The sequence below is a fragment of the Pleurodeles waltl genome, chromosome 9, assembly GCF_031143425.1.
Source record: "Pleurodeles waltl isolate 20211129_DDA chromosome 9, aPleWal1.hap1.20221129, whole genome shotgun sequence".
Lineage (NCBI taxonomy): Eukaryota > Metazoa > Chordata > Amphibia > Caudata > Salamandridae > Pleurodeles > Pleurodeles waltl.
Window position 1 is genome coordinate 987,272,408 of NC_090448.1, and position 25,996 is coordinate 987,298,403.

General features: G+C 49.1%; 1 protein-coding gene across 3 annotated transcripts in view; it reads left to right on the top strand.

Moving 5' to 3' along the window:
• AREL1 (apoptosis resistant E3 ubiquitin protein ligase 1) overlaps positions 1 to 25,996 on the top strand; it is a 708,282-nt gene that overhangs the window by 198,939 nt on the left and 483,347 nt on the right. For all 3 annotated transcript variants that reach the window (XM_069208486.1, XM_069208484.1, XM_069208485.1), the window contains exon 10: positions 8,216 to 8,357. In XM_069208486.1, coding sequence (XP_069064587.1) covers positions 8,216 to 8,357 — 142 coding nt within the window. The remainder of the gene's footprint in view (positions 1 to 8,215; positions 8,358 to 25,996) is intronic.

The following is a 25,996-nucleotide window of genomic DNA, read 5'->3' on the forward strand; positions in this document are numbered from 1 at the left end:
CTGGGGTCTTAAAAGCAGTCTCTATTTTAGCCATATAATGGCAGCTTATGAGTCTACTCTGCCCTTATCTTACTTGGCTATCATTACAAAAGGGGTTTGTGTAGAAGATGTATTCTGTTTAGAAAACATATACATTTATACATTTTCAATAGAATTGGCCCTTCTTAAATTTGAACTTGGCCATTTTAGCCTACATGTATAGGCTGTATTAGGTGTCTTTTTCTTAAGTGTGTTTGCAGGCCTTCCTGAAGAAAGGCAACATTTTCCTCTTCAGAACACCTATTGAAGATATGCTCCGGGGTCCCCGCACGTGGGTGGGACTATTTAGTGCTTATGACTTATCATGAAAATTCCCTTACGAGAGAACCGGAGTTGCAGGTAAGAAACTATTCCTTCTGATAGGCCTAACTAGCTAAAGTATTTTTAAACTCTAAACAGATTAGTCTGGGGGACTTAACACAAGGCCCTAACAGTTAATTGTAAATAATTTAGAAAAATCGGCCATTGGAGAAAAAAAGTCCTGGCTAAAGGCAATTGTGGATTCCTTTGGGGAATCACAATACTGACAGAGTGGTACAGTACATGCAAAGTCTTCTATCCCAGCGCTGTACCACCAATGTAGGAAGCTCACTCTCTATAAAGTGGACCAAAAAGAGGTACACTGTGTAAAGAGTCCAGGCAAACCTGAGAGGAATTATAGAGGCACAAATGACACCCCAAATGCTCTCTTCAGTGGTAGTGTGGGTGAGCAGTTAGTCATATCAGAGGGTAGTGCTAAGCATGTAATGCACACACATAGGTGATAAGTGAGACACAAACTCAAAGAAATCCAGCACCAATTTATAAATATAACACATATGTTTGTATAAATGTTGATACAAGATCATCTGAATCGGTGAGTACTTTTCAAGTTTTTACTTTTTACAGTTTTGATAAGTCAACACTTAATGCATGTTTCTGAAGCTGCATTGTTACCCTATGGGAGCGGAAACATATATCACAAACAGGTACACCACAGCAGCTCACAGGTCTGTTCTCCTGGGCTTAAAGTGAATATGGGGCAGGAACCAAGGCCACGCCTACAGGTCACCTTGGGAGGCTGTGAGGTGTCCGGCTGCACAGGTGTGTGAAAGTGTCTGCTGTCCCATTCACTCATATGGGAACAGTCCCGCTACAGAGGTGCTGCAGGTAGGGGCTGGGGGTCCTGTCAGGGTGAACGACCAGAGGGTTGTTGCAATGCTCGGGGAAGTAAGGGCACCAGTGGGCCTTTTCTCCTTGGTTCGGGGTGAGCTGTGTGCAGAGGTATCTTGGACCCTCAAGTTTCTGTCACTGGTGGCAGTCCGGTAGGGGGAGGCCTGCAGAAAGACTCTGCAGACTTGGACTGCGGTCCACTCCGACCAAAACAACATCAGCTCAGGTGTCATGAGGCTCAGGGATGTAGGGACACCAGTGGTCCTCTTCTCCTCTGTCCAGAACGGCCAGGTGCAGAGGTGCAGTGGACTGTCGGGTCGCCGTAATCAGAGGTAGTCCTGTAAAGGGGATGCTTGAATACAGAGGTTTCAAGCACCGTCGGGAAGTCCACAGTGTGCGAAATCAAGGTCAGCTTTGTCTTTAGAGGGCCTGGGAACCATGCTGACACCGTTGGCCCACTTCAGCTCGGACTAGGAGGCATGGATGGAGGGGTACTGTCTGATATCGGCTGTCCTGGATCCTCTCAGGTCATCTTGGGGTGCCTACAGATGCAGGGAAACACCTCTTCTGCTCCAAGGAGATTCGTCTGGCGATTGCCGAAGCAATGGCAGTCCTTTGGGTTTCTTGGAGTCTGCACAGCAGCAACACAGGTCAGTTGCTCCACCAGGGTCAGGTGCAGCAGGTAGGCTGGCACGGTTGGTGCCAAGTCAGTCATGCTCCTTGGTTCTCGGGTCAGCAGTTGCCTTTGCCCACTTCCCCTTTTGTGTCCAACGAAGATCTGAAGTGCTTGTATCAGGGGGTCCCCTAAATACTCAGTTTTAGGATGTTAAGGGGAGTAGTGGGTAGTAGCCAATGGGCTACTCACCCCTGGGGTCACTACGTCCCATAGAGGACCACTCCCTTTGAAGAGTGGACATCATTGTGTCCCAGAATTTTTTAATTTTACCACACACCAGATGGTGGAATTACTAAGGTTGTGCTCACTTCAGGCTGGTCACCCTAGCGGTATGTCCAGCCTGCAGGTGCAACACACCTCCTGCAAAGCTAATTTCCACGCCTGCCCATGCGGCAAGTGGGTCCTGGCCAGGGAAGTCGGCATCTCCTCACTTCTGGGGGAACGCAGATCCATATATCAAAGGTGGTGGGCTCTTTGAAGCCCCCTTCCTTGGAATACAAATTTGCAGGACATCCTGTTGGGAGGGGTGTATAAAACCCTTGAAGAGCAGGTTTTGTTCCTGACCGCCCGAGAGCAGAGGCTCTCACCCTTGGGGAGCAGAAACGTGTCTGTTAGCCAGGGTTGGCACCAAGTCAGTTGTGTTTCTCAGTCCTTGGGTCAGCAGCTTTCCTTCTCCACTTCTCCTTTTGTGTCCAGCAAAGATCTGAAGTGTAAACATCAGGGGGTTCCCTAAATACTCAATTTAGGGGTGTTAAGGGTTGTGGGGGGTTATAACCAATGGGCTACTCACCCCAGGGGTCACTACGCCCCCTAGATGACCACTTCCCTTGGGAATTGGGCATCACCCTGTCCCAGGATTCCTAATTCCACCACACAAAAGATGGTGGACTTCCAAAGGTTTCACTAGTAACAGTGAGGGTTTAATAATACGAGATGTTTGATACCAAACATCCCTAGTGTCAACAAAGCCATCATGTAGCTGAGGAAACTCGTATTGACCAGTGTCCAGCATATGTACTTAGAATGACTTCCCTGATCACTTACTATAATCTAAGAATCAACAAAGACATATCACAGTCATGTCTGCTCTTTTCAAATACGTCCACACATGTAATATAGTGCACCCTTCCTCAGGGCACTCATGGCTGCTGTAGGAGTGACTTACAAATATTACATGCAGTCTTAAGGGACATGGCACACAAGTGAGTGTCATGTTTTTTCACTTTTTAGAGCACCTTTTGATGCAGCCTGCAGTCTGATTGAGTTTCGTGTTGGGTCCCTTAGAGTGGCACAAGTTATGTTGCAGCTCTTAGAGGACCCTTTTTGTACCTATACCCTTGGCACCAGAGGTACCAATTACTAGGGACTTACAGAGGTGCTAAAATGCCTGGCCGTTTGGGGATCAAGTGACCAGTTTTATCTTGTTTGGAGGAAGAAACACTGGCTCTGGGGACCTCGTTAGTGGGTACCCAGTGCACCTCAGGCAAAGTTGAATCAAACACCAAGCAAAAAGTGGGCGAATACTGCAATCAAAGCCCAGTTTCCTACTCCCAGTAGGATTCTAGGCTGTCTGAAGGCAGGTCCTCCTTTTTAGCACAAAACCCACCTTGTCACCCTTATTGTAGAGGACAATCTCCATTGTAATCAGGGGTCACTAGGCTCTGTTGAGTCTATGGTCTTTCAGTTGACTAGGTGTCTTTGGATTGCCCTATTTGGTTTTAGATTATCCTGGTGCTTAAGAGTCTTGATATTAGTCTTAATTTTCTTTTCTAGCAACCGTGCTTCCCTGTCGGGCTCAATTTTAATGGACTGGATAACCCCTTTCACCGTAGCCTTGAATACATCCCAAACCATGATGGTTGACAACTTAGGGAGTGCATTCAGGGTGAAGTACTCCCTAATTGCAGCCTCTGTGAACCAGGTCTCTTATTGCGTCCAGCTTCATGTACCACCTAGGCTTCCAGGCAGGAGCTTTTGTGGTATATCCCCACACAGCGCCACATTGGCGTGGTCAAATATTGAGTTTCTGCTTCGCATGTGCCCACAAGGGAGAGCATGACAAACATGCAATCTATGCAGAAGTATGTGGTGTGTACAGGAGAGTAGAAGAAGTGTTTCCTGGTGTTGAAATTGAGGTACTTCCTTTTGTCTGCTAGTCCCAGTTACATGATTACGTTTTAAGGTGTGCTGACATTGCTCACATGCCTGGGTTTGAATGTTTGCTTCCGTCCCATTCAGGGTCCCACACTAGCTTCAGATTATCCCATACTATTATGTCCCCCTTTTCCGTGGGCAGATAGTTTTACGTAAGAAAGTCTTGGGCGTTATTTGGTGCATAGATATTTAGAGGCGTCAGTTTCAATGTCAGGATAATACTCAAGGCTCAACACTAATGTAGTACCCATCATGGTCCCTGATGATGTTTGTGGTGTCTTTGCTAACATGTGACTTTCAGAGAAATGCCTCTGATTTACCCATTGCAGAGGCTTGGAATTGCACAGAATAGTGCGAGTGATGCATTTACGATTGATACTTTTACAGGAGATGAGTTCCATGCAGAAAGATAAAATCAAGGTCCTCACCAAGTATGACCAAATGTTGGCATTTTTTTTAACAATAAAATCCCCTCATGTTAAGCAAGATGCGTTTAAGAATGCATGTGTAATGAGTCATTGAGCAAAGTTGGGATCTACTGAAGCTCACCCAAGGGACAACTGCCCTAGGGTGCTTTCCATGGACCATCCTCCCTCCTGCACAACGAATAAAGAAATGCATGAGGACCAACAGGGCCAAACAAAGTGTCCCTATGTAGGTAAACTGGTGTAAGTCAAATGTAACCCCTCACGAGAATTCCATGGTTACTAGGGTCAAAAGATGTTGAATGGACTCAGGGGGTGGACAAGTTGTGTCGCCTCAGGGATCGCAGTAGTTAAGTCTAGTGTAGTCTGCCCATTGCCCCCAAGACTACAGCCCTGATAATGCCTCCAGTGTGTAGCAATTGCAGTTACTGTTCAGGAGGCAGGTTGTGGCTACCTCCAGAGCCATCGTCTGTCTGGATAGCTGAGCCCCCACCCATGTGTGGATATCCCTCCATGTCTTTTAGATGGGTGATGACATCTGTTTGCCTTTTGCACTGGATATATGAACCGCCTTTTCTATCAAGGGCAGTAGTGTGCTACTTGTGGTGAAGACCCAGTCATTCAGCAAAATGCGTTGGGTCACCCACAGGCATCTTAACGTCCATTGGGCAGTCCCGAAGTGTCTTTTGTCAGAGACCATAAGAAGCATTTTTTTCCCTGCCATTGGAAGAGATGGCTGAAAGGATGATCCCATTGGTATCTGTTATACTGTTCATGTAAAAAGTGTTTGATTGTATGGAAATCCCTGCTGTTCCAGGTAGTGATTGTGAGAGGTCCTGGTATTGCTGATTTGGGTTGTTTGTGTAGTTTAAAGGATCTTTCTACCTGTTGAGCATCATCAGGGTTCATTTTTCATTGAAGAAGTGAATAGACAATAGCCACTATCCCAAAGGAACAAGCTGGGTTAGCTGTCGTCTTGTGGGCCTGGGTGAGATGTATGGTGAGGAGTCCACATCTTTCTGAATGGAGTGCAGGAGTTCTTGGGTGAAAATCTGGATGTAGTCTGCTTCTAAGCCTTTAGGACCCCTCTAAATATGGATGTTGTTACAGAAGCTGCGGTTTTCAAGGTCTTATTGCTTCATTTGGAGCTCTATGTTCTGCTCTTCTAGTAGAAACCTGTGTCATAGGAGTTCCTGATCTTTTGAAGGGCTTCAGTTCTTCATTTCAGTTACAGGTCATCCACTCTGGTTCCAAGTTCATTATTTTTCCTGTGCAAGATGGCAAGATTTGAATTTGATTTTGATGGAGCTGATCTCACTGAGGATTTTCCTGAGGAATCACTACATGTGTCCTGATTGATAGGCAAGTTCAGGCCTCCACTAAGTGTAGACAATGTGCTTTCCGCTGGAGTGGGCCTGCTTCTGCGGCTTAAGTCACACGTCAACGACCGAGGTAGTGTACCGAGGCTTTCCTCCCACCATTTTAAGAGTCTGCTTTTAAATGTTGGACTGCCCTGACATCGCATGGAGCATCTCAGAAGAGCCATGACAAGTGCTGGGCTAGACAAGTCAGATGTTTCGGGCAATGTGGGTGGCCCCTTCTTGACCCCATTGAAAGGCGAGAGGAGATTTCGCCCAGCAGTTTCCCTTTCTTGGCCCCTCAAGGGGAGTAACTGATTCTTGTACCAGGTTCTATATGTCAGTTGTGCGTATCATTCCCTTTACCCTTGGTAAAGGACAGTGGGTGGATGAGCCCCAGGCCTGATATTCGTCCTGAATTTTCCATGGAGCCTCAGCAAGTACATGTGTTGAAAGGAGGAGCTGAGGCTGAAGCGCTTGTCCGCTACTCCAGCAACAAGGACTCCTCGCAAACTCCAACCCGGGCCCCCAGGGAATGGCCTTAAACCTTAGCCCCCCACCATCACCTGCCTCCGGGAGGACTGCTGTGTTGGCAAAGCAGGGCAGATATCGTTAGGAGCACTGGCTTAGGTGCCAGCCGGAGAGCGTGGGTCGGGGGCCACACTGGGTAGAGGATGCCCACACTTTAACAAAAGGGCCCTTGCCGTTGGGTGGGAGCCGCAGGTGGTAGTCCTTGCTTTTCTGCTGAGCCTCCTGGTTGCTCCCAGCTGTTGCCTCTTCCAGGGAGAGGAACGTGAGCCCTTTCCTAAAACTGCAGTCTTCAGTGGACCCGCCAGTACATAAGGCAGCTGAGAAGGCCCGCGTATTCCCAGTTGCAGTTGGATCAGGTGCTCTCCGAACTTCCGTCAGCGGTCAAAGATAACGAATCAGGCGGAGCAGCTTTAAGTATGGATTTGGGCCCCTCCTTTTGCAAGAAGTTTACAAAGGAGCAGAGGGCCCAAATGTGCAGCTGCACCCTCTCCAGTGTGTAAAAGGACTTGGTGGGCCCCACGCTCCAGATTGGTCCCCCTATTATAAAGAACAGGGGGCCATCTGCTCCGAACTGTGGCCGGGGGTCGGCGTCCATGGGATCTTGATGCTTCATTTCACTTTTCCTGCACCCTCCTTGCCTCGGGGAGCTCAGGGACATTTGAGTGTGTGCTCGTCCCGGGGAGATGGCCACTGGAGAGGCAGCTTTGTCATGTTAGGCCAGAGAGGAACTACTGTGCCACTCAGCTCACCCATTCCTTGCTTCTCTTCTCGTCTTTTAAACATGAGGAAAAAAGACAAGAACCAATGTCAGCTTGCAGAGTTTCATCCTTTATAGCTCTTTGTTGTCACATACGGATGAAGGATCAGAGCCTTAGCACCACCTAGCGGCTCTGGGAGCTTTTGCAGGTCTGGCACAATGGAAGATTCAAAGGTTAGATATCTGAATGCGAACAGAGTAGCCATTATACAGTAAAGATCATTACCAAATGTAGCAAACTTAGTGTTCATGGCTGTATCCCAAGTGTGTGATTTACATATGACCCATTTTAGATTGTGGTAATCACAAAGCAGCAATTTCAGGAGGAGGAAAGGTGTAATCTTTTGAGCCAAAAACAAGTAAAAGCCAAGAATAGCTACATGAATTCACTTCTTGAGAAAGGACCATTTGCAGAGTGGTTTATAAGTTGAACACAAACCACAGAAACCAGTAGTAGAATGAATATTACTACCATCTAAAGGATGCAAATGATACAGGTAAAGCTGGCTTGCTGCAGTGCAGAAACAAGCAAAAGTACTTAAGGTTATCAAGGGAACCACTGTACTGCCAACTTCAAATCCAGGAGTTGCCCTAACGATGCACCTAGAAACTTATAAATGAAACACTTAATCAGACATTAATGAACCATAAGTCACAATATATGCTGGAACAAACTCAAAGACACAGTAACTGACATTAGCAACTTAGAGGCAGTAACCTGTGTGTATTTTACTGCGAATGTCCCAAGGCCACCAGTACTGCTTTCGCTCAAGTTGGATTACCAGGTACTCTATTTGGGTACCTGACAGGTATAATGATGTTGAGCAGCTGGGCTTAATATATGAGGAGGGTGTGGTGTAAGAAACTGTGACAAAACGCTAGTTGTCCAGCCCAGAACTCTGTCCAAAAAAATGCATGAATTACTTATTAAGATGTGATATAAATAAGTTAAAATTATGATATATATTGCACATGTCTGTGAGAGTTTGTTTTGTTCTCATTGAATCAGATTGTTTTGTAAACTCAGGCATTCCGTTTTGCCAGACTATTTATCAGCATACTGCACTCTTTGCTGCACTAGATTGTGCCCTGAAAGATGTTTTATGTTTTTCTGGATATCTAGTTTTCCTACCATGGACCTGATCCAGTGCACAAACTGCAAACCTTGGTGGTGGATGATGGACTTCAGCCCCCAGTGGAGCTTAGCTGCAAGGAGAGGAATGTGATGGCAGCCACTTTCATACGCTTTCTACATAAAAACATTGGTAAGAAGTTGGAACGAGAAAGAATATGCTGTGGTTGTGGAGCAGGGAATGAGCATTGCTCTTAGTTTAAGCTGTAGGAGGTATAGATGGTGATTGGACTGAATAAATAGGAAGCTTTAAAGCAGAGCGAGTATTAATTTAGTTTTAGTGAAGTTTCAATATTAAATGTTGGGTCAGATGAATAGACATTTTGATGGGAAGTTGTAAGAGGGTTGTTTTGGATTAAAGAGAAAGAGTGTGATTTTATGAGGAGAATATGTGAACATTAATTTCCAGTGGATATAAGATGAACAGTAATGTACGTGGGAAACAGTATGGTAGACTGTTTGTCTCTTCTGGTCCATGTCTCTTGTCGTCTTGCCTCAGAGAGCAGCACTTCTTTTGCAGATGTCCAACAGTATTCCAGTGCATTTTAGTAGATAGCTGAGGCCATTACAGTGAGTGCAACAAGAGTGACCTCCTTCCCCTCTGTATACCATAAAAGCTAGTGCCAGCATTCAAAAAGACGTGAAAGAAGTGGGTAATCCACTTGTAGATGAGTGCCGGCAGATGATCAGGAGAGTGGAATGGGGTCCAGTCTGTATGCAGAAATTAATATCTTGTAAAGTAACAAGAGGCTTACACCACCACAGAAACTCTGGCTGTGAGTTCTGCTCTGAGGAAGGCTAACTTAATTCCGCCAAATATTGCAGCCCACAAAGTTACTGCTTTACAATATGCAAACTACATTGTCCTGTTGGATCAGTCCGACTAGGGCTCCAGAAAGCACTAAATGCCCTTCACAAGTACAACTTGGCCAACAAAATGGTTGCCAATAGCTCAAAGACTAAAGTAGGGATTTTGCCAGGCCTCAAAGTAAAATGAGTCATGCTTGGAGTCTGGGACCCCTAAAGATTAAAAGTGCTGAATCATATAATTACCTAGGATAGTGGTTCCCAACCTTTTGACTTCTGTGGACCCCCACTTTATCATTACTGGAACCGTGGGATCACCACTATATCATTATTGGAATCCGGTGACACTCCCCTTAGTCGTTATTGAAACGTTACTGTATTCTGTTTGATGAACCTGCATTGCACTAACAAATCTGAGGATTCTAATTAACATTTTAGCCTTCAATTTCAAATTCCTTGACATTTACAATACATTTTAACATTTTCAGCTGCACATTTAGCATCTTTATTTATAAACACTTTTTTAATCTGTTAATATTATTTAATTTTCTAAGGAGTTGCTGACCCCCTGAGGAGGCTTCGCAGACCCCAGTGGTCGCCTGACTAGAGGTTGGGAACTACTGACCTTGGAGATTGACTGTCATTGAAAGGGGGAGCTGAAATACTCCTGAGACACTTACAGGCAAAGGTGGAATCTGTGATCTTTAGAATGTGTCAATTAAATAGCTCTCTTGAAAGCCCCTACACCGAGCCAATGAGACATGTAAAAGGCGAAAACTACTCCCAACAATTAAATATGGCCATGAAGCCTATCCTGGTCAGTTTGTCAAAGCAGTGGAACAATGTCAGCTCAATGCCTAGAAGAGGTTTTTCAGACTACCTTCATATTTACACTGGTGCCTGATCAGGCTGGAATTCGGGCTAGACGCTCCATCTTGGGCCAGTATAGCAGCCTTTCTAAAGTAGTATTATAGGATCATGAAAGCCTTCTCTAAGTCACTGAATGCTGTCCTTCAGCTCGTCTTTAAGGCCTTAAAGACTCCATTGTCAAGCTGTCGTCATAGAACAATTATCTCTCTCAGAATTTATCAAATGGAGTTAAAAAGCCTCCACCTTTCACATTTAGCACTAAAAATTTTTATAAACCAGACATGCTTTGAAGAATTATGAGGCTGTAAATAAGAGTGCCACGCAAACCAACAAATGGTGAGTGACAAACGGACTCCAAGCCTGTTACTACTCACAACAGCGTCTCGCATACGAGATGCATGCGCAAGCGCATGCACTTGTAGGCTTAACCCTAAAAAGCAGACATGGATACTCTTGAAAACAAGTGACCTGCGAAAACCTTAAGGACTCTTGGCCACTATAGGCCCTGGAAAAATCATATGCTGACACATATGGGCAGCCATATCTCCTCTGCCTGCAGCCATACCTCCTCTGCGCACTCCTAAAAACCTGCCTTAAACAAATAATGGTTGCCATACTGATGGGGCTACAGATAAAAAAAACAAAATCCTAAAATTACCTCTCTTTCCAAAAATTTTTAGTTGTAGACTTTGCGCCTATAAGCATGAGTCCTTTAACCATAGTCTTTGCTGCAGTCTGGCACGTTTGCAAGCACATCGACTTTGTTAAAACTTCTCTTTATACATACGGATGTCACACCTGTAAAGAGGTAAGGAGCTTAGGGGGTCATTCCAACCCTGGAGGTCAGTGTTAAAGCGGCGGCTAACCCGCCAACAGGCTGGCGGTTAAAAAAATTGAATTCTGACCCTGGCGGAAACCGCCAATAGAGACCGCCACTTTAACACTCCGACCGCCACGGCGGGACAAACAAACAGCGCGGCGGTCACCGCCAACAGACAGGTGGGAGTCAATGTACCGCCTACCCTATCACAACCCACCAATCCGCCACCTTTTCCGGGGCGGTAGCTCCGCCGATAAAAACACGGCGGAAACAGACATTTCAAACGGAAAACGCTCACCTCCATACACCCCACGAGGAATCTGGACAGCATGGAACCCGAACTACACATACTCCCAGCTATTGTATTCCTGCTCCTCTACCAGGAGCACGAACGCCGGCGCAGAAGACAACGGTGAGTACTGCACCTACGACACAGGGGAGGGGGGAGGAGAAAATATTACGGGCACACACATACGTGACACACCCACCCTCACCCACTACAACACACACATCAATGCATAGCAATACATCACAGTTACACCCCCCCCAAACCCCCAAAAGAATGCAAAGACAAAAGGAAATGATCATAAAATTTGAAATATATTGTAAGGCTGAGTATAAAATATATCAAACATCTATAACTATATATACATAAATTGTCCTGTCCGATATGTGTATCAGCCATTGTTCGTGGGCCACTGGGCCAAAACACATGGGCAAAGCCCACACAGGATACCTGACTCCATCGGAGAGAACACTGCAGGGGCATCAGATAGCAAAACTACAGGCACCTCAGGGGGAAGGGAAGGGGGGGCACCTCAGCCACATGAGTACACAACGCCAGATCCACGAGGGGCCTCCATGGCCACTGTTCAATCCTGGGGAGTGCAAAGCCACAGTCTCTCAAGTCTCTACAGTGGGTGGGTTGCCCACTGTGCCATCCTGGGGAGTGCAAAGCCACAGTCTCTCAAGTCTCTACAGTGGGTGGGTTGCCCACTGTGCCATCCTGGGGAGTGCAAAGCCACAGTCTCTCAAGTCTCTTCAGTGGGTGGGTTGCCCACTGTACCATCCTGGGGAGTGCAAAGCCACAGTCTCACAAGTGAATGACAGTCTCCACTGGTACTGGAGGGGGACTAGTGCCCAGAGTGCTTCGTGCATCCCTCCCCGACACAGATGCAGGCCTGCCCCTTCCGCCAATGGGCCAGCGGTTCATGAGATGAAGGGCCCAGCGGAGCGGTGCTTGAGATGAAGGGCCCAGCGGAGCAGTGCTTGAGACGGCGGTGCCCAGCGGAGCGGTGCTTGAGATGAAGGACCCAGCGGAGCGGTGCTTGAGATGAAGGGCCCAGCGGAGCGGTGCTTGAGACAGCGGTGCCCAGCGGAGCGGTGCTTGAGATGAAGGGCCCAGCGGAGCGGTGCTTGAGATGGCGGTGCCCACCGGAGCGGTGCTTGAGATGAAGGGCCCAGCGCAGCGGTGCTTGAGATGAAGGGCCCAGCGGAGCGGTGCTTGAGACGGCGGTGCCCACCGGAGCGGTGCTTGAGATGAAGGGCCCAGCGCAGCGGTGCTTGAGACGGCGGTGCTCTGTTCAGCGGTGCTTGACTTGAAGGGCCCTGTTCAGCGGTGCTTGACTTGAAGGGCCCTGTTCAGCGGTGCTTGACTTGAAGGGCCCTGTTCAGCGGTGCTTGAGACGGCGGTGCCCTGTTCAGCGGTGCTTGAGATGGCGGTGCCCTGTTCAGGGGTGCTTGAGACGGCGGTGCCCTGTTCAGCGGTGCTTGAGACAGCGGTGCCCTGTTTAGCGGTGCTTGAGACGGCGGTGCCCTGTTTAGCGGTGCTTGAGACGGCGGTGCCCTGTTCAGCGGTGCCCTGTTCAGCGGTGCTTGAGACGGCGGTGCCCTGTTCAGCGGTGCTTGAGACGGCGGTGCCCTGTTCAGCGGTCCTTGAGATGGCGGTGCCCTGTTCAGCGGTGCTTGAGATGGCGGTGCCCTGTTCAGCGGTGCTTGACTTGAAGGGCCCTGTTCAGCGGTGCTTGACTTGAAGGGCCCTGTTCAGCGGTGCTTGACTTGAAGGGCCCAGTTCAGCGGTGCTTGAGAAAAAGGGCCCAATGCAGCGGTGCTTGAGATGAGTGTTCCGGCCAGTAGATCCGGCCATGGCATGGATGTCACTCGCCACCTGACATGTGGCTGGCGGGGCCTTCCTGCCCATCTGTCTGTTGGCTTGTGGGGCCCTCCTGGGCTGCAGTACCGGGCCTCTGAGTGTCCTCCTGCACACCTGGGATGGGGCTGGTGGTGCCCTCCTGGCCAGCTGGCCTGCTGCCGGACTTTTCGGCGTGCTGCCCTTGCCACCCTTCCCTGCTCGTCTGTGGCCCTTTCCAACCTTTGGCGGTGTGCCAGGTGGCACCCCACTTCCTGACTGAGCCAGGGTAGGGATTTTGCTCCCTGATGTCGTTGGCCTCTCGCGCCGGGCACTGGCAATTTTTTGCTGCTTTTCCGGGGGTGGGCTGGCCGTGCCCCGGCTCCTATCCGAACTAGCTGCCCTTGAGGGTGGGGGACTCCACAGTCCTTGGACAACAGTCCTGATAGGTCCTGGTTTGGTGGTGGCTGAGGTGCTGATTGGAGTCTTATGAGAAGGATGGGATGGGGGAGTTGTTGGAAAGAGGTCAAGTTTGGAAAAGAAAAGCAATTTAAAAAGAGAGGGACGGGTAGGTGTAGTGGGTATGGGAGTGGAGGAAGAGGATGTGGTTGTAGGAGAGTGAAGTCTGGTGTCTTTGGGTGCAGGTGCTTGGGCTGGAGGCTGTCGTGAGGTGGATGGCTGTTGGGTGGGTGGCTGCCTGCGTTTGTGTGGTTTGGAAGAGGGGGTGACAGACACACTGGGAGAGGACACAGGGGACGTGTAAATGGTAGTGGGGGTGGTGACTGCACGTGTGCGGAGTGTTCTGGTGGGTGTGCTGGTGATGGACGTAGTGGCTGAAGATGTTGTGCATGCAAGAGTGAGTGGAGACGTCACAGGGAGGGAGGAGGGAGACGAGGAGGAGGGGGACACAGAGGAGGCATTGGCTGTTGGTATGTCTGCATGTGGATGTTGCTTGTGTGAATGCTTGTGTGATGTGTGGTGCTTATGTCTGGATGAGCTTCCCTTGGGTGTTGAGGTGTGTGCAGGCTGGTCTGATGGTGTGTCTGGGATAGGCAGAGGTACAGGGGATTGGGTCTGGGTGGAGGTAGTTGGAGGGGGGAGGCTAGAGACAGGGACAATTGCTGCCGTCAGTGCTGAGGCCAGAGCGTTGAACGATCGCTGATGGGCAGCCTGACCCGAATGAATGCCCTCCAGGTATGCATTACTCCGGTGCACCTCCCTCTCTACACCCTGGATGGCATTCAAAAGGGTAGACTGCCCAACAATGATGGTCCTCAGGAGGTCAATGACCTCCTCACTGAGGGCAGCAGGGGTGACTGGGGCAGGGCCTGAGGTGCCTGGGGCGAAGGAGATGCCCACCTTCCTGGGTGAGCGGGCACGGGCGAACGCTGAGGGGCTGCTGGGAGGGCGGTGCTGGTGCGCTGGGTGGCGGCTGTACCTGTTGTTGCGGGGGGCACGGATGTTGCCGCCACCACAAGGGAGCTCCCTTCAGAGGACGAGTCGCTGTCACTGACATCAGCATGTGTCCCCGCTGTGGAGCTCCCCTCGCCCTCCGTCCCACTGGTGTACTCAGAGTCAGTTGCATGGCCCTCCAGGGCCATGTGGGATGCAGCTCCCTCGTGCTCCGATGCCACTTCTCCTCCGCCTGATGATGCTAATGCACACATGAACAGGAAGACCACAAAAAAGGGGGGGTGGGGGGCGTGGGGGGGTGGAAGAAAAACATGTTGAGTACATGCATAGGCGACACCGTTGGCGGAGAGGACAGACACAGAAGCCCCCTGCACTACGCCGCGCACTTGGGGTCGACTACTCAATCAGTGGGACATGGCCTACAAGCCTATGGACCACAACTGCACACATAGATGACACAGGGCCATGAATAGCTGTACCTGGCACCCTACAGAGGGGGCGGGCGGGGGCACAGGGCCATACCTTACGGAGGGGCCTAGCCTACAGAAATCGCCCTGGCCTAGGAATATCCACTGCCCTCCTCCCCCACCCAGAGACCTCCACTGCGCGCAAAGTTACTAGAATGTGTTTGTACTCACCCCCTTGTGTCTGCTGTGTTGTCCTCACGCGCCCATCCAAATAGGGGTAGGCCACCGCCAGGATCCGGGACATCAGGGGGGTCAAAGCACGACTGGCACCCCTCCTACGTTGGGATGCCACCCCCAGCTGAGCTTCCGCCGTCTTCCTGCTCCAGCGTCGGATGTCCTCCCACCTCTTCCGGCAGTGGGTGCCCCGTCTGTTGTGGACCCCCAGGGTCCGGACGTCCTTGGCGATGGCACGCCAAATAGCGACTTTCTGGTGGGCGCTGACCTATGTTGCATGTACAGGGGGAGAAAAAAAATCATCACCTTCTGCATGCTCGATGTGAATGGCCCCCCATCCCCACCCTTGCCATGTGGCACATGCTCTCATCTGTCGTTTGATGCATGCCTCAATCGCTCCCCTCCCCACCATCTTTCATCCACCCGACTCAACACAGGCATTGGCCACAAAGCATGGTCCCAGTGTACTTACCTGTTGGTCTGGAGGACCGTAGAGTAGCGCATACTGGGGGAGGACCCCATCCACGAGTTTCTCCAATTCTTCAGAAGTGAAGGCAGGGGCCCTTTCCCCAGTCGCAGCAGCCATTGTCTCTTCCAGACCGAGGTCACAGCAGCACTTGCAGTGTAGGTCCGCTCCTGTTGAAGATCAGGTATCGAGTGATTAAGTAGATAGAAAATGGCGGTCACGCCCGCGGCGGTGCGTACCGCGGCGGTGCGTACCGTGACCGCCGGCGCACATCGTCATTGGCTCCTGAAACCCATAGGGTTCAATGTTAACCAATGCAGCTTTGCGCCGCGGTCTTCGACCGCCACGGTGTGCCACGCCAGCGCATTGACCTCACATCCCACTGTCGCACTTCACAGGTCAGGCAGCCGCCATTTCAAGGGCCCACATGGCTTAATTACTACTGCGTCACACATACCTAGGCCTTGCATCAACACTCATACAAACCATTCAATGCATTGGGAATCGTGTAGTGTGAAAGCTGTGGGAACGTACCTGTGGGTTGATTGACTCTGTGCTCGCTGTTGTCCTTCATAGGCACCGTCCGCTGGGGCATGCGAGGAAATGGAGGAATCTTCCCGTGTACAGACCGCTGGTGGACCTGTCGACAATGGAGGAACGACATGTCATACTGACATACAGGCTTGACCGAGCCACTATACAGGAACTGTGTGCCCAGCTGGAGCCAGACCTGATGTCACCAATCCGCCAACCCACAGGGATCCCTCCTCTAGTGCAGGTGCTGTCAGTACTCCATTTCTTTGCAAGTGGGTCATTTCAAACAACAGTGGCCATATCATCAGGGATGTCCCAGCCCATGTTTTCCAAGGTGTTGTCCAGAGTGTTGTCTGCCCTGCTGAAACACATGCGTAGCTACATCATTTTCCCTGAAGTGGGGGATTTGGTTACAGTGAAGGGTGATTTCTATGCCCTTGGACATATTCCCAACATCATTGGTGCCATTGATGGGACACATGTTGCTTTGGTCCCCCCCAGCAGGAGTAAACAGGTGTACAGGAACAGGAAGAGTTATCATTCCATGAATGTCCAGATGGTGTGTTTGGCAGACCAGTACATCTCCCATGTTAATGCCAAGTTCCCTGGGTCAGTGCATGACGCGCACATCCTGCGGAATAGCAGCATCCCGTATGTGATGGGTGAACTCCAGAGGCACTGGGTGTGGCTATTAGGGGACTCTGGTTACCCCAACCTTTCCTGGCTATTGACCCCAGTGGGGAATCCCAGGACCAGGGCAGAGGAACGGTACAATGAGGCCCATGGGCGGACTAGGAGGGTGATTGAGCGAACCTTTGGCCTCCTGAAGGCCAGGTTCAGGTGCCTCCATATGACAGGTGGATCCCTGATGTACTCACCAAAGAAGGTGTGCCAGATCATCGTGGCCTGCTGTATGCTTCACAACCTGGCTTTGCGCCGCCAGGTGCCTTTTCTGCAGGAGGATGGTCCAGATGGTGGTGTTGTAGCAGCTGTGGAGCCTGTGGAGAGTGAAGAGGAGGAAGGCGAAGAGGACGACATGGAGAACAGGAACACAGTAATACAGCAGTATTTTCAATGACACACAGGTAAGAGTTCACACCGGCATATTACATTTACTTAAAGACTTCTACCTCTCTACTGTCTGACTTATTCCCCCAGTGTATGGTAACTGAGTTGTGACTTTCCCTTCTGTTTTCAGAGATGTGGGCCCCACTGCATGACATCTGATTTGTTTCACCATGGACTACAGCTGTGTGACAGCGGTTTGTTGCCATCACAATGTGAATGAACATTTTGGCACTGTCATGTATAAAACATTTGTTAAAATCACAGGCAGACTCCAGATTGTTTCTATGCAATACGTGTGTTTATTCAAGTGCTCTAAATTGGATGGGTGGTTGCAAATCGGTGAGGGGTGATGGTGGAGGATTGTCTATGGCAGAGTCCAGACTATCAGAATCACAGGTGCTTTGTCCAAATGCTTGTGGAAGGTGGGGCAGGGGCAGTTTAAATTTGGACAGGGTGTCAATGTGGGATAGTGGGATGACAATCAGGGCGGTATCCTTTGCTGGCGGGGGTCTTGACATCTCACTCTGTCTTCTTCCTGGATCTCAGGGCCCGCTTGCGGGGTGGTTCTCCTTCTGCAGTGGGTGGGGTTCTGGTGGCCTGTTGGTCTTGTGTCGGGCCTCCTGTCCACTAGCGCCAGCGGAGGTGGTAGGCAGTTCTTGGTCCATGCTAGTGACAGGGGCCCTTTGAGGTGCCACAGTGTCCCTCAATGTGGTGACTACCTGATTGAGGGCCACTACGATGGTACCCATGGCGGAACTGATGTTTCTGAGTTCCTCCCTGAACCCCTTATACTGTTCCTCCTGCAGAAGCTGGATCTCCTGAAACCTGGCCAGGACTGTCGCCATCGTCTCCTGGGAGTGGTGGTATGCTCCCATGATGGAGGAGAGGGCCTCGTGGAGAGTGGGTTCCCTTGGCCTATCCCCCCCCTGTCGCACAGCAGCCCTCCCAGTTCCCCTGTTTACCTGGGTCTCTGTCCCCTGGACCGTGTGCCCACTACCACTGCCCCCAGGTCCCTGTTGTTGTTGGGGTGTTGGGTTACCCTGGGTTCCCTGTATTGGTGGACACACCGCTGATTGACGTGTCCTGGGGACAGAGGTATGGGCCCGCTGGGTGGGTGCTGTGCTGGTGTTCCCAGAGGGGGGAAGGTCTGCTGTGGCCTGTGGCTGTCTGAGGGGAACCGACTGTCCCGAGGTCCCCGATGGACCGGGCTGGTCATCTAAATCCAGGGAGACAGAGCTGCTGTCCTCACTGTGGGCCTCTTCTGGGGGTGGAGTGGACATTTGTGGACCCTCCTGCGCGGTGACGTGGCGTTCGGGTCCTGCAGGGGTATAAAAGTATGGTTATTGCTTCTATGTGTGCCAATAGCGTGCAATGGGTGGGTGCCCGTGTACCCCAGTGCTGGCATTCCTTTGTGGGTGATGTTGTGACGGTGGTGGGGGGGGGTGTATGTGTATGTGCAGTGGGCATGCTTTGGTGATGGGTGTCCATGCTTTGTGGTCGCATGCAGGGCTAGGTTTTGGGATGGGTGGGTTGTGTTGGTGAGACATTTGCAAGGAGTAGGTGTGATGGGGGTGGGGGTGAGGGTGGGGGTATGAATTGGCATGCTGGTGGGGTGGGGGGGATGAAGTAGTGAAGATTTCACTTACCAGAGTCCATTCCTCCAGCTACTCCTCAGGATGCAGGATGTTCAAGACCTGCTCTTCCCATGCTGTAAATTCTGGGGGAGTAGGTGGGGGTCCGCCGCCAGTCCGCTGCACCGCGATGTTGTGCCTGGATACCATGGAACGCACCTTCCCCCGTAGGTCGTTCCACCTCTTCCTGATGTCGTCCCTATTTCTTGGGTGCTGTCCCACAGCGTTGACCCTGTCGACTATTCTGCTCCATAGCTCCATCTTCCTGGCAATGGTGGTGTGCTGCATCTGTGTCCCGAACAGCTGTGGCTTTACTCGTACAATTTCCTCCACCATGACCCTGAGTTCATCATCTGAGAACCTGGGGTGTCTTCGCGGTGCCATGGGGTGGTGTGGGTGATGTGTGGGGTGGATTGTGTGGTGCTAAGTGTGGTGATGTGTATTGTTGTGTTGTGTGAAGTGCGTGCTACTATTGCTGGGTGACAGTGAATTGGGCGTCTGGGTGCTCGGATGTCTTGTCTCAGATGCGAGTTCACGAATCTGTAGGAGTGGAGGTTTGTGGGTGTGTGTTTTATATTGTGTTGGGTGTGTGGGAGTGGTGTGTGTATGTGTATCAGGTGTGTGTATTTTGAATTGTTCAATGTGATAGTGTTTTGTACAGGTATGTGTATTTCGAGCGCGGCGGTGTGTACCGCCAATGAAATACCGCGGTTGAAAGACCGCCGCGTGGATTTGTGTGTCGTGATAGTGTGGGCGTATTTCTGTTGGTGTGACGGTGGAGGTTTGGTCATCGCCAGTTTCTCGCTGGCCTTTGGTGTGGCGGACTTCTGTGGATGTCGGGATTTTGGCGGTTTGCCTGTTGTGGGTCAGAATGATCGTGGCGGTTTACCGCGACCGCGGCGGTGTTATGGCGGTCTTCTGTCTGACGGTAAGCGCCTTTTATCGCCGAGGTTGGAATGACCGCATTTGCTAAATATATCAGCCTCATACAGATACATCTGAAAGAGGCAAATAGGGTTTGAAAGCTGTTAGTGAAGAATGGATAACTTTGGAATTAGTTTGGCTAGCCTGCCATTACAGGGAGTGCAGAATTATTAGGCAAATGAGTATTTTGACCACATCATCCTCTTTATGCATGTTGTCTTACTCCAAGCTGTATAGGCTCGAAAGCCTACTACCAATTAAGCATATTAGGTGATGTGCATCTCTGTAATGAGAAGGGGTGTGGTCTAATGACATCAACACCCTATATCAGGTGTGCATAATTATTAGGCAACTTCCTTTCCTTTGGCAAAATGGGTCAAAAGAAGGACTTGACAGGCTCAGAAAAGTCAAAAATAGTGAGATATCTTGCAGAGGGATGCAGCACTCTTAAAATTGCAAAGCTTCTGAAGCGTGATCATCGAACAATCAAGCGTTTCATTCAAAATAGTCAACAGGGTCGCAAGAAGCGTGTGGAAAAACCAAGGCGCAAATTAACTGCCCATGAACTGAGAAAAGTCAAGTGTGCAGCTGCCACGATGCCACTTGCCACCAGTTTGGCCATATTTCAGAGCTGCAACATCACTGGAGTGCCCAAAAGCACAAGGTGTGCAATACTCAGAGACATGGCCAAGGTAAGAAAGGCTGAAAGACGACCACCACTGAACAAGACACACAAGCTGAAACGTCAAGACTGGGCCAAGAAATATCTCAAGACTGATTTTCCTAAGGTTTTATGGACTGATGAAATGAGAGTGAGTCTTGATGGGCCAGATGGATGGGCCCGTGGCTGGATTGGTAAAGGGCAGAGAGCTCCAGTCCGACTCAGACGCCAGCAAGGTGGAGGTGGAGTACTGGTTTGGGCTGGTATCATCAAAAATGAGCTTGTGGGGCCTTTTCGGGTTGAGGATGGAGTCAAGCTCAACTCCCAGTCCTACTGCCAGTTCCTGGAAGACACCTTCTTCAAGCAGTGGTACAGGAAGAAGTCTGCATCCTTCAAGAAAAACATGATTTTCATGCAGGACAATGCTCCATCACACGCGTCCAAGTACTCCACAGCGTGGCTGGCAAGAAAGGGTATAAAAGAAGGAAATCGAATGACATGGCCTCCTTGTTCACCTGATCTGAACCCCATTGAGAACCTGTGGTCCATCATCAAATGTGAGATTTACAAGGAGGGAAAACAGTACACCTCTCTGAACAGTGTCTGGGAGGCTGTGGTTGCTGCTGCACGCAATGTTGATGGTGAACAGATCAAAACACTGACAGAATCCATGGATGGCAGGCTTTTGAGTGTCCTTGCAAAGAAAGGTGGCTATATTGGTCACTGATTTGTTTTTGTTTTGTTTTTGAATGTCAGAAATGTATATTTGTGAATGTTGAGATGTTATATTGGTTTCACTGGTAATAATAAATAATTGAAATGGGTATATATTTTTTTTTGTTAAGTTGCCTAATAATTATGCACAGTAATAGTCACCTGCACACACAGATATCCCCCTAACATAGCTAAAACTAAAAACAAACTAAAAACTACTTCCAAAAATTTCAGCTTTGATATTAATGAGTTTTTTGGGTTCATTGAGAACATGGTTGTTGTTCAATAATACAATTAATCCTCAAAAATACAACTTGCCTAATAATTCTGCACTCCCTGTAGATGGGGAATGAGGGTATCGAATTGCAGTGTGTATACTATGTCTTCTTTGGAACGGATGGACAATATGCAGTTTCTCCCGGATCATAGACAATTCAAAGTTTGCTGAACGATGGTGACACCTGCTGCTAGACCACGTTTGCATGGGAAAGGTCATGATTAGAAGTTGAATTAGTATATTATAAGTACCTTCGTCTTCTGCAGTGATATTAATTCCGCTAGAAACCTAATTTGCACTTTATTCCTGATCCTAGCACTTTATTATCTATAAGCATTTTGATTTTATTATGGACTATACCTTACTAATAATCAAACACTTTACATTACTACAAGGTTGTAAGTTTATAAAGGAGAAGGCAGCCTCAGCCAGGATGTTCGTCTTAAGAAAATGCGATGACAGAATGAGGTGACAGAGAGTTTGACAGAATCCCCTGCTGCACTAATAGATTGGTTGGAAATTAGTGAGCCCTAATTATCCATATCCAGAAAATCTTGTTGTCTATGAGTTGGTAAATTAGACATAAAGGACTTCATTCCATCCCAGATTTCTCTGTGGTATCTGCCTAGTAGGGCAACGGCATTGGCATTCCTTAAGTGGGTGGAGGCTGTTCCCCAGATCGCTTTGCAAAACGCATCCATTCATTTGCTCTCCCTATCCAGTGGAGCCATGGATTCAGGCTCAGAGGCATGTCTATGCCTATCCGCCCTAGCAATTCTTGAATCTGGTTTAGGATCCATCTTTAGAAAATCCAGATCCTGTTGCAGAGTATTGTACTTTTTAAAAAGTTTTAATTTATTTTTTTTAAACAAATTTTAGTGAGTTTCACACAATCCGATCCATATGCCAAAAGGATCTAGGAACAGTCTTGTAATGAAAAACAGTACAGTTAACAACCATCAGGTAGTCACGTCCTTCTCCTCAATCCACCCGCTACCCCGACCCAAGGAAGAATTTCTGTGATCCATATTCCAGCCCAGACAGGCATGCCACCTGCTTCATAGTCTAATTTCTTCCTCCAGACATGAAGCCATAGTGCAAGGAGGCGGCAGCGCGATGCTCCTGTAGTCTGCCCACCACTGCCAGACTTTTAGGTGTTTTTGTGGGCTACCACATGCCTGAAATACTGGTCTCTCCATCCCCATGCAGAAGTCAAGTCCTCTCTTCCATGTGGTCAGGAAAGGTGCAGTGAGGTATTTCCACATACATGCTATATCTCTTCTGGCTTAAATGAGGCCCAGGAAGAGGACCGCCCGCTTATACCTATTCCCCCCATACCTTCTGTGATGTGTAAGATGGCAAAGTTGGGGTCCTGTGGAATCTCCCAGACGAGGACCTCTCCTAGGCAACCAGTCACCCTCCGTCAAATGGGCTCTAGGGTGGGACACCCCCATACAATATGCAGGAAGGTACCTTCTGCAGCATCGCATCTAAGGCACTGCGGGGCTCCACCACTTCCATTCACCACAGTCTGTCTGGTGTAGTATGCCATGTGTAAATATTTGAATTGAATAAGGCACAGCCGGGCCGAGATTACCACCTCTCTGGGCACCTTTAAGGCTTTTGCCCAACCGTCATCACTTAGAGTGCCCAGATCGTGTTCCCAAGCGAGTCGGAGGGAGGTGAGTGTATATGCTTCATTAATCGTCAGTGAGCGATATAGTGTGGAGATTTTATCATCACCCATGTTGCCAGTAAGAGTTTTCCCCTCCAACGGGTTAAAATCACGTAAAGCGTCTAAGTGTCTGTTTTATGGGATAAGGGCATGCCGCAGCTGGAGGTAGCGGTGGAATTGAGTGCAATGCAATTAAACCTCATGCTCTGACTGCGTCTTGTACTTCTTGAGGATTTTTGGTGTAGCAGACTTTCCTATAGTAGTAATAAAAAAACGTTTCCTCAACTATGTCTTGAAGATCTGGAGGAAGAGGTAGAAGAGGTCTTGGAGTCGTTCTTGGCTGCAAAGTTTTGAGGATCACAGATACTGTTGGTTGAGTTACCGCCACATTAATGTTCAGCTTTGTAACCTGTATTACTAACACATCGTTGAAGGTAAGGATATTGCCTACTGGTAATATCCTAGAAGGGATCTGTGGCAGAGAGGTTGGAATATTGACGAATGCGTGCAGCTGGAATATGGTGATCTTGATTGAGATATGGAGTCTGAGGGAAAACATCATCCTTCTGTCATAAGGTGATTTTGGCAGTTGTGTCCGAATCCGAAACAAAGTTTTCCATTTTCTAATGGGCAACAATTAGTGGCTTTTAAAACCTTTTAACTGGAGACAGATTCAAATGATGTTAAAGCATCTTTAGTGGATTGTCTGCAGGTATTAGAAGACTTATAGGAGGCAGTAAAATATCTAAATGAATCAGTGGAGCCTCTGACTCCTGAGATGCGGATGAAAGCACAGAAAGAGATACAGACCATTCTGGAGAAGTGGCCAGACTGATTTGAGGTACTCCTGACATCGAGACAGGTAAGATCAATGCCGTGCAAGTCTGTTTTGCTGGTACTGTCGCTGGCGAAAAGTGTCTTTTTGACATTGAATGGTGCATCGACGAACAATTCGATTTTGATGCCGAATGGTGAGATCTCAACGTTGAGCGGTATGTCTTCAATGCTGAACGAGAGTGTGACAGTGAAGAAGTACGCACTGTCGTAGTCTTCAAGGTTGAAGGCGGTGATGACAATCTTGCCGTCGACTTGAATGTGGGCAGTGGTGATGATGCTTCGGCCCCTTCTTGGAGGGAGGACAAGTTGGAGCCAAACCTCTCGACAGCAACATCTTGACGTTGGTGATTGGTGCTGATGAGAGTGACGTTGATGTCGGGCAGGACATTTTATATCTGTAGATCTCTTTCTGTTGGAGTTCTTAACATATGTTTTGTCGCTTTTCAGCAGAAGAAGGAGATGATGATCATTCCATTATTTTTCTCTTTTTTTCCTCTTTTCTTCTGCCTTCATTTGTTGCATCAAAGCTCGTTGTCTGATGCCCTGCCTGTCTTTCAGTGTCCTCTTTGACATTTTCTGACAAATGCCATGCTTTTACCTGGTGCAATGGTCAAAGACAACCCACACAGACTTTATGAGCATCAGAGCTTGCCTTTGTCTTTCCAGAAAAAGGGCAGTTTGTAGAAAGAGAAGGCATTCTGACTGAAAAATCTTGTCAGACTTTGGAAAAATGTGAATCTACTTGACAGAGAAGTTTGTAAAATGTTGAGCATATTGCTTTGTGAAGTGAAGATGAAGATAAGTGTTTTGGAGGCGTGAAAAACACCTGAGGTGCTTAGAGATCCTGCCTGAAGCAGCTGGGAAAAATAGAACTGACTTTCACATGCAAACTGCCATTACAGTGCATTGTGGGATGAGGTGTGTAGGAAGTTGGCTCTGTATGTGCTATTTCAAAGTAAGGAATAGCATGCACAGAGTCCAAGGGTTCCCCTTAGAGGTAAAATAGTGGTAAAAATAGATAATACTAATGCTCTATTTTGTGGTAGTGTGGTCGAGCAGTAGGCTTATCCAAGGAGTAGTGTTAAGCATTTGTTGTACATACACATAGACAATAAATGAGGTACACACACTCAGAGACAAATCCAGCCAATAGGTTTTGTTATAGAAAAATATCTTTTCTTAGTTTATTTTAAGAACCACAGGTTCAAATTTAACATGTAATATCTTGTTTGAAAGGTATTGCAGGTAAGTACATTAGGAACTTTGAATCATTTCAATTGCATGTATACTTTTCAAGTTATTCACAAATAGCTATTTCAAAAGTGGACACTTAGTGCAATTTTCACAGTTCCTGGGGGAGGTAAGTTTTTGTTAGTTTTACCAGGTAAGTAAGACACTTACAGGGTTCAGTTCTTGGTCCAAGGTAGCCCACCGTTGGGGGTTCAGAGCAACCCCAAAGTCACCACACCAGCAGCTCAGGGCCGGTCAGGTGCAGAGTTCAAAGTGGTGCCCAAAACGCATAGGCTAGAATGGAGAGAAGGGGGTGCCCCGGTTCCGGTCTGCTTGCAGGTAAGTACCCGCGTCTTCGGAGGGCAGACCAGGGGGGTTTTGTAGGGCACCGGGGGGGACACAAGCCCACACAGAAATTTCACCCTCAGCAGCGCGGGGGCGGCCGGGTGCAGTGTAGAAACAAGCGTCGGGTTCGCAATGTTAGTCAATGAGAGATCAAGGGATCTCTTCAGCGCTGCAGGCAGGCAAGGGGGGGCTTCCTCGGGGAAACCTCCACTTGGGCAAGGGAGAGGGACTCCTGGGGGTCACTTCTGCAGTGAAAGTCCGGTCCTTCAGGTCCTGGGGGCTGCGGGTGCAGGGTCTTTTCCAGGCGTCGGGACTTAGGTTTCAGAGAGTCGCGGTCAGGGGAAGCCTCGGGATTCCCTCTGCAGGCGGCGCTGTGGGGGCTCAGGGGGGACAGGTTTTGGTACTCACAGTCGTAGAGTAGTCCGGGGGTCCTCCCTGAGGTGTTGGTTCTCCACCAGCCGAGTCGGGGTCGCCGGGTGCAGTGTTGCAAGTCTCACGCTTCTTGCAGGGAGTTGCAGGGTTCTTTAAAGCTGCTTCTGGAAACAAAGTTGCAGTCTTTTTGAAGCAGGTCCGCTGTCCTCGGGAGTTTCTTGTCGTCGTCGAAGCAGGGCAGTCCTCAGAGGATTCAGAGGTCGCTGGTCCCTTTGGAAGGCGTCGCTGGAGCAGAGTTCTTTGGAAGGCAGGAGACAGGCCGGTGAGTTTCTGGAGCCAAGGCAGTTGTTGTCTTCTGG